Below are 13058 nucleotides of genomic sequence, written 5' to 3' on the forward strand. Positions count from 1 at the left end.
AATTTATTCTTTGGTTCACGATTTGCATTTTTAGTCAACATGAGTATAATTGAATTTTAAAAAAAATATGGGGTTCAAAAAGAAATGAAAATAGAGAAAGAAATTCCCATAAACTTAAAAATTCAAAATTTATTCTTTAGTTCACGATTTTCATTTTTAGTTACGGATTATTTAATCTAAAGACGTTTGAAATGAATAATAAAGAAATATAAATTTATAAATTGAGTGTTTATTTTGAATGTATTCATCAATTCATAATATAAAACTTATACTAAAAAATATACAATTCAAAATATAAAAAAAAGATCATTTATAATTATGTAATTTAGAATACAAAAATAAAAACTACATTTGAAATTGTATAATTTATAATGTACTTTTTAATAAACATTAACCGTTAAAAGAAGATGAAAGAAATGAGAAGAAAAAGGTGATGGAAAAATAATGTAAAGGAGGATATTTTAGACCGGTGTAGGAAGAAAAAGATAAAGTAGGAGGGATGGCAACGGGGCGGGGCGGGTACGGGTATCATGATCCCATCCCCATCCCCATAATAAAAATTCATCCCCATCCCCATCCCCAAACCCAACGGGTATATAACTTTTGACCCATCTCCATCCCCACCGGGTAACGGGTATTTTCTTATACCCATACCCATACCCATTTTTTTATTGTTCCATATATCAATTAAATATTTTTTATAAAAAAAATTTAAAAATCACATGTGTAACCTAAAAATTATTTCATAGAATGAAATTGAGGAACACCTATTTGAACATAACCATGTACAGAGAGTAAAAATTATGTAATAAGAAGAAGAAAAATTACCTTCAAAATTAAATCTTGAAAAACAAACCAGACAATTGAGAGAGTAAACAAAGTGTATAACAAAAAACAAAGAGAATGAGAAATATGTTATATATATATATATATATATATATATTATATTATATTATATTATATATTATATTACTATGTATATATATATATATTATATGTGTGGATATCTTATGTTTATATATATATATATATATAATTATTTATATATATTATATTATATTATATATTATATTATTATTACTATGTATATATATTATATTATTATGTATATATATTATATGTATATGCGTAGATATTTTATGCTTATATTTATATATATATATATATTTCTTTTAAATTTTTATAAATTTGTAATGTTATAAATTTGTTTATAAAAGATCTCACTAGTTAAATGATTAATTTGTTTTATACGTATATATTATATATATTATATTATATTATATTATATTATTATGTATATTATATTATATTATATTATATTATATTACATGTATATGTGTAAATATATATATATATATATATATATATATATAAAAGTATATTTTATTTATATGTATATATACTATATTATATTATATTATATTTTATGTGTAAATATATTATTTATTTATATATATTTTTTAGATTATTTAATAAATTATAAATAGTTTAGTAATTTAAGCGGGGACGGGTATTTGGGCGGGTATATATATATCCCCATCCTCATCCCCAGTTGAAAATTTCGGGTATTACCCATACCCATACCCATACCCAGTCAAAGCGGGGATTCCCCGTCAAAACGGGGACGGGTTCGGGTGATACCCACGGGCACGGGTTTATTTGCCATCTCTAAGGAGAGGGTTGATTTGTTAATTTTACATTTACTATTTTCTTAAAAAAATCGACAAAGTACAACTATGATTAATCTAAAATGTCTTAATGTAGTATACTAATATATTTCCTATTAAAACAAAGGAATTTCTCCTACCGTTATCAGTGAAAATATAACTTTTGTGGAAAGAAAATTTGAAAGATAAAAAAAAAAAAAAAAACTTACTTTAACGTACCTTAAATGGTAGTAAAGTAGTAGTTAATGAGTTATATTTGACTCAAGTTTCTGAATAAATTTGTTATTTATAAGTTAATTCTTCCGTTTTTTGATGTAAATTCAAATTAAGTGCTATTTTGTGAGGCGTTTTTCTGGTGTAATTGATATTTTACAAAGATCAAGTAAGATGATTAAAAATTAAAAATTCTTTATGTCTGGGATGAAAATAAAGAAAACAGCGAAATAAATTTATTCTGAAAAACTTAATTTTCTAGAATTTTTTAATTTCTAATTTCCAATTTTCAAGCTTTTCAATGGATATGGGAATATGGTTGCGTTACGTAGACGCGCGTTGTGAAATTGTTCCCTGACCCACACTCCCAATCTCTGCAACTATAAGTACGCTTCGAACGTAACGCCCAACACCGCCATCTTCATCTACAATCTAACAAAGATCCAACAACCCGATCAATCTCAAAACACTCATGGGTTTGAAGGTGTGTGTCTCTTCAATCTATGTGCTTCTTCCATGTGTTTCAACCTTTGTTTTTCGTCAATCATATATGGTTGATGTGAATATTATGCATAGCTTTCAATCTTGTTCTTGCCTTGTGCTCGGTTATTTACTTCTTTTTTTGTGTGTGTGTGGGAGTGTTTCTCTGCTAGCAAATGTCTCTTCTTCTGTATGGCTTTCCAGATCCATGTCACTGTTTAATTTATTATGGGGAGCTAAATTTCTTGGCAAAAAAAGGTTTTTTTGTTTGTTTTGCTTAGTGGGTGGGTTTTAGAGTTGTCTCGAAGTGGATGAAATTCTATGGGTTCTGGTTTTTGTGGCCTCAGATGATGTTGGAACTTGGAATAGTGAGTGTTTTTTTTTTTGTAGGATGATGATTTTCTTTTGAACAAGAAAGTACTGGATAATTGTAATTTCTCCATGTACTGCACTTGCAATTAGTTGCTTGATTGTTTGTAGTAGAGACCTTTTGATCTGTAGTTTGTATTGCTGTAGGCTTGAAGATACTGGTTAAGTTTTTAGGGGGATTGATTGTTCTTTTTTGAATCCGCAAATGCAAAAGCCCATGCTATCATAATAGTAATTGTGTAATGGGAAATTATGTTGCAATACTGGTTATAATAGTAAAGTAATGCTTTATGCAACTATTTGACTAGATTTTGAAAAGAATACAGTTGTTCAAATACTGTAATCAGCCTATTGTTCAGTCACTATGAAGTTAAATCCATCAAATATGCATCCCAAATCCCAGGCTCGTATGTTAAATCAATACTTTATAATGAACATGGATTGTTGCTAATGTACTGTAGTTGCTATCAGAAGGTATTTTGTGAGTGTGTTCTGAGTTTTGAACTGGTTTTAGACTTCTATGCTTCTTGACATTGGCTTATAAAAAAATTGACACTTGAAGCATCACACACTCATTGGAATATGGTTGTGCAGGAGGACTTTGAGCTGTATGCTACCAAAGCAAAAACTTTGCCACCAACTCAAACAAATGAAGACTTGCTTATCATTTATGGATTGTACAAGCAAGCCACTGTTGGGCCTGTTAACACTGGTGAGTGATATTTCTTTAACAAATAAATTTTGAATCCTCTTTATCAATAGGATTCACCCTTCTTCTTTTATAAATTAAAATGGATTATCTTTGTTCATGGATTTTCGATCTGATTTTACAGCCCGTCCTGGAATGTTCAACATGAAGGACAGAGCTAAATGGGATGCATGGAAGGCTGTTGAAGGTAGTAGATAAAATCAAGGTTGATGAATTTATGTTTCTTGCTATTACTTCATGTTTTCTCAGAGAATCAAACCATTTTTTGCAGCGAAATCCACGGACGATGCAATGAATGATTACATCATTAAGGTGAAACAGTTGCTGGAACAAGCTGGCTTGCCTGCTTGAAAACATTCTCAAGTCTTGCATTATGATTCTGTGCTACAAGTTCCCAACTGTTTGGAAATAAACAATTGCAGTGTTTGAAGCTTTTATAGTTAAACTCTTATTTACTCGTAATGATTTAGACTTGTTGCTTTGAGTTCAGTTATCTGTATCACTATTCACTGTGATTGAAAATGCTATCAGACAAATGCAATGGACCTCAGAGTTTCTTTAGTATAATTAGAAGTTAAAACTACTACTTTTCACTTCTGTTGATTGATCTCCCTGTTTCCCTCTCCTCTCTTTGGTGAATCTGAATTTCTTCACATGTTTGAGTTTGTTTTATCCTTGTTCTTTCACTCCCAAACAGTGCATGTGAATTTGTAACCACAGTTACCGATGATGATCGCCATGATTGTTCTTCCTATCACATGCAATAGTCTCACATTTACCACATGCAATAGTCTCACATCATATAGGAATTGAGACATGTTGATTGATAACAACTCTATTATCAGATTTGGAATCGGATCACCTTCCATCTCATATGCCCCAAAATAGAAATCTATTTTTTTCATTACATTCTGAGAAAAATCGAGGTAAGCCTTGGTGATTAGGTTGTCGTTTTGCTAGTTTTAGATGAGTATTGTTTAAATGGGACAGAAAAGGTAGTTGGCAAAGTTAGGCACTTACGAGGATCTTGAATGCACATCAATTCTTCATTGATCTATTCTGCATCCACGTGGTGAGTTATATCTCATAAATAAAGACACCAAAGTAGTTGAGACATAAAAATACAGTTAGTTCTTTTACAATTTTCAAAATTCTTATGAATTTGGTTTATGATTTGATCAAAACGGACTAGGAATTGACAACTAGTTAGGTTTGAGCTCCTAGCTTTGACATGTTTTAAATATACCATGTCTAAAATCTCTTAATATGATCACATTCTACTTACTGCAGCTGTTATGCTACGAAAATTGATCAATACCTATAGAAGTTATTTTGACATGGTAGTTAGCAAAACTCTACCATATTAAATGCTTACATGTTATAGTTAAAAGTTGAGATAAGGTAATTCGGTTCACTTCAATGAGCCGAATGAAAAAAAAATTGTTGCTTGTCCATATTCTAAATGGATTAAAAAAATTGGTAGGATTCAATCTTATGTTAAATCAATTAGTAATTTTTATTTAATTTAAAAATTAATAATTTAAATCAACATATCATTAAGAAATATACATTTTAGAATTTAAATCACGTGAATAAAATTAATTTTAATTTTTGAATATAGTGTTTTGATTTTAAATTCTAATATATGTAAATATTATAGTAAAATACTATTTTTAATTTCTTAAAATTAAGCTGACCAAAACTCATTTGACTATTATAGATGGACCGTAACAAAAAATTATGGCGCGGTAATATATTTTAAATTAAAATGAAACATGCGATGATTATAAAAAATCTATTGTCGAATGTATTCCACAATGACAATTGATTTAGAATGGTTGTTGTTGAAAGGTGATATCATACTTAATATATGGAATTTGTTTTAGTATCTTTTCGTTGGGAGTTGAAACCAAAATAATTGAAATATATATTTCTTCTTCAATCTTTAGAAGTGTTTTTTAATAACAATACCTCAAATATGGTAACCCTACCAATATTATCCCAAAAGACCTAAGATCAAAACATTCTATAACGTTTTTTTAATAATATTATTTTGTAAATATAATTGGTATTAATTTACTTAAAATAATAAACTCGCCTACCAAATCGAATCCGAAACAATAGTTGAGGAATGTTATATTTCCACAACTGATTTTTTTTTTTTGTTATTCTTACTTCAACATGTCTAAATTATTAAAATTTTTAGAGGGAGATACATACGGCCATAATCAATCATATAACAAAAGATAAGAACATAATAAGGTTTGCATCAGTGTTAGTTTTGCAAGCAAACTCGAAAGGTCTTAAATTTTCAAAATAAAATTAACCAAGCTATTGATGCTGAATAGAAGATAACAGGTTTCAAGTTGTAGGATTCCAATTTTGGTTCCTCTACATCATTTGCCAATAGTGGATTTTGGATAATTTTGATGATTTTTTTATTCATCTAAAAGTTAAAAGATGTGTACACTTAGTTGACACATGTATAAAAAACACTTCTGCAATGTGCTCGAAATTTTTGATGATTTATTTTCTCTTCTTTTTTTCTCCACTTCATTCAAGGTGAGAATGAGAATATAACAAAATAATATAATTATAATTACAGCAATAATAATATTAATATATTCTCCGAATGACCTTTTACTTATTATTTTCAACAAATTCGACATACACTTTAAAAGATGACATATTTACAATATCAAATGGAAATTGTAAGAAATGAAACTTATATTCCCTCTAATATTTTGAAATACAAGTGCCTTTTATAAAAGGGCATATGTACTCTATATAGTACACATTTATCTCTCTTTTCTTTTAGTAAACAGTATTTTTTATTTTATTAAAAAAATCCTCTGATAAAAGATTTCATACTTTTTAAATTTTGAAGCTTTAATTTTTATTTAAATTTTAACTAGTACGATATTTTTAGATAAAACAAGAAAAATGTATGTGATGTTGTTAAAAGTATAAAGAAAGTGAGTATAATTTATTAAAACATAGTAAATATTAAGTTAAAAATGAGAAGAAATAAAAATATAATTTTATTGAAATGAACATGGCCTCACCCTCGTAACACAAAGCCATTTTGTACAACAGAAAACTGCGTCATGTGTATGCTGTGCTCATACGCATCGTTCAAATCATGCTCGGAGTGGAGCACCCCCAGAGGCGGCGCGGCAATGCTCCGGCAAACGGGGCAACTCGAATGCGAACACAGCCACGTGACAATGCATGCCACGTGGAAACAGTGCATGCACTCAGGCAACCTCCTCAGCTTCTCACCCTCCTCAAACTCACCTAAGCACACCACACACGTCCCACCTTCATCGCCGTCGCCGGAAACCACACCGCCATCAACTCTCTTCCGGTGGTACGTGTGTGTAGGGATCATCTGCACCGCCGTGGAGGCCGTCGCTGGCGGCGTCGGGTGGCGCTGCGGAGGGTTTTGGTGTGTGATGCGTTGGTACCAGAAGCAAATGGCTATGAGATGGCACATTGATACGAAGAAAGCTGATAAACCCATTGCAAGGAGGAGAATCATGAAGTTGTTAAGAAAGCGGTGGCCACGGTCGTCGTCCATGGACACCAAGTTATTGCAGAATGAGGAAAAATGGTTGAACTTGTCTGTGTTGAGCCTTAAGAGGTGATGAAGGTGGCCGGCGGAAAACGACGGAGTAATCATATGTTAATTAATTTGACGGTGAATGCAAGAGATTTGCCATTGTTTAATGCATGACTTCTGATCCATGTTTCTGTCTCTTTCTTGACATGATCATGACTGATAAGGATGCCAACAAATGTGATGGGTACGGAAAGCATCAAGTGAATGAACACAAACAAACAAACAAACAAAAACAGCGAACAATGAGTATGAGGGTGATTGATATCTTGTTCTTCCATATTTGTTTTAACCAGTAATTGTATGTGTGTTTCTTCTGTGTTTAGTGACATAATGCATTTTAACTGTTATTCTTGTTTTTCTTCTGGGTTTCACAAAATGAGTGGTTCCATCAGAAAATGGACAAAATGCATTTAAGATGGATGTCCACGTGGGGAAGGGAAGAAGAAGAAGAAAATATTCAAGATGCTAACATAAGCAGCAGTGGTATGATTTCATTTCACAGGGATATCCAACTACCACTTCTATGAATTGAAAAAATATACATACCCACAAGAGATAACTTGTTAGCTTGAGAAGTGAGGCTTCCTACTGCTACCAGTTTCTCAGATTCTATTGAACAAAGGGATATCTAGAAATATAATATTCTCTTACACGAGATGCCCCTTCCCTTGAAAGAATCCCTTCAAGATCGCCAATAATTCTGGCCAACCATATCTCCAGATTTCGCTGGATTTCTTTGAAGTTGTTCCTCATAGAGTCCAAAGACCGTCTTGTGGTTAGTGTGGTCTCGTTTCTCATCTCCTCCCTGTAACTGTTCTTCCCAATTTCAGTTTGCAATGACATTAAGTTCTGTCCAGTTTCAGATACCCCCTGTTGAAGCCGAAATGCTTCCAATAAAAACTCTGTTTGAGTTTGGGTTCGGAATTCTGAACTGAGGGAAGGCTCGCAGGGATCATTAGCCTGTTCAAAAATAAAGATGTCAGGCCCAAAATTGCAATCGGTCTCACGTGACAGGAAAATGGTCCAACTTTAACTAAATGAAGCAATGAGTTATGTCAGCAGAAGCAGGCTAGCAAAGGGTCTGTTGTTTTGGAAGAAAATGCATTAGTAGGTGGTGCCTCTACCCCCATAACGTAAACCTTAAAGTTCACTTTCTTCTAAAACAGACTAACATCCACACTATAAACAGAAGTACTAACATAAGATTTTTGGTGTCTCTTTCAATCCCGATTCATAACGTTGTGCATCATGCTTGCACCGCACAATAATTAATACAAGCTTTAATTTTCACTTCCTGAATGAAGTTGATAGCGACATAACCATCAATGCTCTCACCACCCCTCAGACAGTCTCACCTTTGGTTTTTATGTATGTATTTATGGACACAACCATCAACTTGGGACCAATGATACCAGACAATTTATTTGCAGAGCATCACAATAATTTATTCTTCTCAATAGAGTTGTAAAGGACATATACCAACTAAGAGGATGTACCGCTGAAGATTATTTGATAGGCAGTTGACACCATACATTTTACATATTAGTTGACATCAAAAACAGATTTCAAACTATGCACGTAGTAGTGCTTTACAATAATTAGAGGTTTTTAAGTATTTTGCAAAAAGGGAAAATGATTATTATGCTTCCAACTTTTAGATTAATTACAATATGCAACATAGAAAAACCTAAAACAAAAGAAGCAATAAAACATGAGTTACTTACTATTCTTCGGCACAAATCATCTATTTTTTCTGAAAGCCCTTGATATCTCTTTGCCTGCTTCTTAACCAAAGATGACACCTTGGAAGGATCATTTTTACCAATCTTCTCTAGATTTAATAAGTCTTGCTCAAGTAATTTAAGTTTAGAGGAAACTCCAGCAGAATCACCATCTACCTTCCAGGGAGACTCCCTTCTGGTGAAAAAAAATTCGTTTAGTTGGATATGATTCCAAATGCTTCAGAAGTTATCTGCATTTAGACTATCAATTATTTACCTTGCAACAAAATGCTTTGTATTATACATCGATTCAAGGGATTCGTACTGTACATCCTGGAAGAGTAGACATTTATAGGTCAGAAATTGAAAGAGAAATTACCATTTCATGTGATTTGTTTTGGGTTGATAATACTCCACAACATGATCTTTTAGAAACAAAAAACCAAACAATCTTGATGGCAAAATTTAATTAATAGAAACAGGAGCCAATAAATAAATATCTAAGTTTTGAGACTGGTCATTGAATTGGTTAAGAGGTACCACTGCAAGGTTTATTAATCACCATGATTAATAAAATAATACAAATAATATATAAAATAACAATACATATAACATCATAACTTAATAATACTAAAAACTAAAACTAACATTTTTTAAGTATTTAACATTCAAAACATGCATATAAATCAAATATATCATAATATTTATATTCGAGGTTCAACATACATAATAATGTTTTTCGAAAATAACTAGTTACTTCAAAAGAAAATGATAAATACTTTACAATTTTTATTTTAAGGAAGAAAACCAAAATAACATTTAAAAAATATTTTAGAAAAAAATGTAAACCTGTTTTGAATCAGTTTTAAGCCAGTTTTTTACCGCAACCAGTTCAATTGAAAATGGGTTCTGTGGTTCTAATGAACTGGACACGGGACGGATTCAGTCCGGTTTTGACAATAGATAAAAATTTACAACTTTAATACTCATGTGTTCTACAAGATTCAACGGGTAAAAGATCAAATAGAATACAGAAAATCCCCAGAGCACAAATCATTAACACGATTAGGAACACGAGATTTCACGTTTTAAGGGGAGAAAAATCATAATACGTTAATTTGGGATGTGTCTTTTCTTTTTCACGTTTTCAAAGCCAATTCTATGGTGAATAGAATTAATATTACGAGAACTGGAAATTCTTAGCTATTCTTTTAGTAGAATTATTCTGGGTGTAGAACCCACAAACATATCTGTGTTTACACTTCAAAAGAGATTTTACTTTATCACCTAAACAAAATCATTTATTCCTAAACTAACTTTCAAAACATCATTTTCTAAAATTCTTTCAACCCAATTCTACCCGAAGTCTAAAACCTAATAAAACAAGAAACTCATTTCTCCCTAGTGGGTGCTCTAAGATATCGTTAGTCTGTCGTGTGTCTCCTTCGTTCAGTCAACCACTCTCGAAGAAGAAAGCATGTGCTTGCCAACTGCTGTTTGCAGCAGCAAAGAGTAAAAGATCGTGAGATCCTGATACCAGCAACAAAGGGCAGAGCAAGAACTTTTCCATGTCAATCAATGCATACTAAGGGTGAGTTTGAATTTAGCGATTACAAACTATGGTGTGCTCCAACCCAACCAACTGTTGCATTCAATGCAGACTATTGTTTCTTTGGGGTATGCAAACAATAATCAAAAACATGCACGAACCACCCACCAACAGCGATATCAGTGACTTAATCAATTAGCAACCATATCCCCAGCACAGACAATAAACAACCTAGAGAATAAAGGCCCTATATTTCAGCACCGGATAAGAATGGTGACTACTGCCTGCTGAAAGTAAAGTGGACCAGGCACACAGAGTAACATAACATGCAATAGGGGACAGATTGCTACAAGCAAAGGACAGAAGTAGACAAATAACAATTGGATGGTCTATGGCTCCACCATGGTGAACCATTATGAAGCCTAACCAACTACATCTAAACTCCACAGGGAAAAAGAAGCCTTCTAGGACCCCCAACTTGCCATTACATATCCCATTTCTTTTTCCTCATAGAAACGTCATGTCTAAAGCAAAAGTTATGCCGTACCCTGCTAAAACTTATAACCTTAAAAATCCAGTAAAAAGTGGTGCGGTAAATGAACAGTCCACAAGGTTAGAACCGAGCAGAAACATCCCGACCAGAATCCTAAACCGGGTCATCGTCCTTGAAAAAGAGCAAAACTTTTCGCCATAGACCACTTTTTAATCAAGATAAAGTATTAATTATCTACCACTTTAGGAAATAAATTGAATTAAATATCTCTCCAGTCCTTTCTTTATGAATGAGATTCATTTCACTTTTAACACCTCAAAAATACTTTTATTATTATCGTCTCTCGGGTGTAAAAATGGGTGATGAGTAATTCTTAGTTTTCGTAGATGAGATGAGATGTTAAATAGTGACAATTTTTTTGTGAATGACAAGACCACAGATAACAAAATTTTATAATTAAGAGAGACTAAACAAAGTTTGCTTTTCAGAAAGCGAATAATGACATGATTGACACAATTATAAACATATTTAATACAAAGCTAACTAAATTAAAATTGCAATCGCCATTTTCCTTTGTTTATGTAAACTTCCAATTGTCTTATGCATGTGTTGATTAAGAACCTTTACCGAAAAGTAAGACAAGAAGAAGCAATTATTTAATCAAAACAAGCCAAGCTAAACACACTCATCTCAAATTTCAGCGAAAAAAGGTAATCAAAGTCAACCACACTAAAAAGAAATCCACAAACCTGCCACAGCGAGGCTTTCTCAGCCCAGAACTTGGAAGCAGAGGCCATAAACTCAGAATCAAAGCCATTGTTCCCAAAATGTTGACTATGCTGTTCATAGATAACCTCAACCTCCTCCTCCAAACTCCTAGTGGACCCCACCAATTCCTCCTCCTCCACCTCCTTCGGAAACCACTCCCCACTCTTCTTCCCGTAGTGCTCCCTCCCACCCAATCCCTCCTCCTCTATCCTCCGCGACATGAACCCAATCATCTCGTCCCGCTCCCCCACCTCCTTCTCCGCACGCGCCACGCACTCCTCCAGCTCCGCCACGCGCCCCCGCAGGCGCGCGATCTCCTCCGCCGCCGCCTCGATCTGCTGCACCAGACGCTTCTCCTCCGCCTGCCACGCGTTCCGGTGCGACGCGAAGATCTCCACCACTCGAGCGTTCGCCTTCGAGTCCTCCTGCCGCCGCGACTTCATCTGGCGCAGCTCCTCCGCCGCCTCCACCGCCCGCACCGACAGCATGCGCACCTTTCCCTGTAGCGCCGGCACCGAGTTGTTTGCCAGCGTCGCCAGAAACATGGAGAAGCTGAGCCCTAAATACGAACGCAACATCTTGTGATAGTCTTCTTCTTCTTGCTGCTGCTGTTGTTTCTCTTTCCCCATTGCAACGAGGTTTGGGTTTTGGTCTCCGGGAATGGTTTCAATGAATGGTGGTGCAGCCTTTGCTGGTACGGGAAAAGGAGAAGAAGCGCAGTGTAGAGTAGAGTAATGGCGTTGCTGGTTTTTGTTGTGTGGACTTTTACAACTCAAGAAAAAGGGGAACAGTGCCTTTTTGTCCTTTCTTTCTCTTCATGTGAGTGCCTTTGTCTTTCATCATAAAAAGTTTTTTAAAAATTCTATTTTATAAAAGTTTAATAAACTAATAAATATTTCTATTATACTAGTATAATTAGTTTTTACGAATTAAATTAGTCTTGTGTGATCACAATTTTATTTTCTTATTTTCTTTGTTGGTTGATGTCAATCAATGATTGATCTTTTTGGTTTTTTTTGGTTTTGTCAATTCACCTTTTACTATTTTGAAGAGTTGCAGAAAGAAATGTGGCTCTATCATCTCTGCCATTGTGTCTACAGTGTTGGTATCTTCACAAAATGAAAACGACAGAATACACTACTCTTACAGAATAAAATATAAATATAAATAATTCAAGCAGTAATTTTACACACGACGTCAAGATACGATTAAGGTGTGTTCGTTTGAAATATAAATTTGGGAATGATTGTTAAAATAAATTTAAATTGTATGAATTTGAGTTGATGAATTTTTTTTTAGTGAATTTAGAAGATAGAGTGAGTGAATTTTAAGATAAATTTTATGAAAATTAGTAAAAAATTTAATTGATGTGATAGATAAAATAAATTGTAAAAATAAATAGAATTAGAAAGTTTCCAAAATACTTTGATAGAAAAAGAGAATGATTTTGTAATTTAATGTTATAAA

The 13058-nt window shown here is 33.2% G+C and overlaps 3 protein-coding genes across 4 annotated transcripts; 1 reads left to right on the top strand and 2 right to left on the bottom strand.

The window, feature by feature from the left end:
* The first annotated feature begins 2162 nt into the window (after positions 1-2162).
* Positions 2163-4031, top strand: ACBP6 (acyl-CoA-binding protein 6). Its single transcript, XM_028055623.2, has 4 exons — positions 2163-2364; positions 3324-3441; positions 3563-3625; positions 3710-4031. Exons 1-4 carry the CDS (start codon positions 2353-2355, stop codon positions 3787-3789), a joined length of 273 nt encoding a protein of 90 aa, XP_027911424.1. The 5' UTR covers positions 2163-2352; the 3' UTR covers positions 3790-4031.
* A 2425-nt stretch (positions 4032-6456) lies between these two features.
* LOC146888502 (putative E3 ubiquitin-protein ligase ATL45) lies at positions 6457-7120 on the bottom strand. Its single transcript, XM_085670144.1, has one exon. The coding sequence runs from the start codon at positions 7118-7120 to the stop codon at positions 6500-6502; it is 621 nt and encodes a 206-aa protein (XP_085526270.1). The 3' UTR covers positions 6457-6499.
* A 394-nt stretch (positions 7121-7514) lies between these two features.
* LOC114168845 (Ribonuclease P protein subunit P38-like protein) lies at positions 7515-12403 on the bottom strand. 2 transcript variants are annotated; one of them, XM_028053821.2, is made up of 4 exons: positions 11573-12403; positions 9059-9114; positions 8785-8974; positions 7515-8020 (listed from the first exon to the last, which is right to left on the bottom strand). In XM_028053821.2, exons 1-4 carry the CDS (start codon positions 12218-12220, stop codon positions 7670-7672), a joined length of 1245 nt encoding a protein of 414 aa, XP_027909622.2. In that variant the 5' UTR covers positions 12221-12403; the 3' UTR covers positions 7515-7669. The 2 variants fall into 2 exon arrangements, with proteins under 2 accessions (XP_027909622.2, XP_027909610.2); XM_028053809.2 differs by having other exon boundaries at positions 8785-8977; positions 11573-12401.
* Positions 12404-13058: the final 655 nt, after the last annotated feature.

Source organism: Vigna unguiculata, chromosome 2 (genome assembly GCF_037176805.1).
Source record: "Vigna unguiculata cultivar grain cowpea cultivar isolate G323 ecotype 2 chromosome 2, ASM3717680v1, whole genome shotgun sequence".
NCBI lineage: Eukaryota > Viridiplantae > Streptophyta > Magnoliopsida > Fabales > Fabaceae > Vigna > Vigna unguiculata.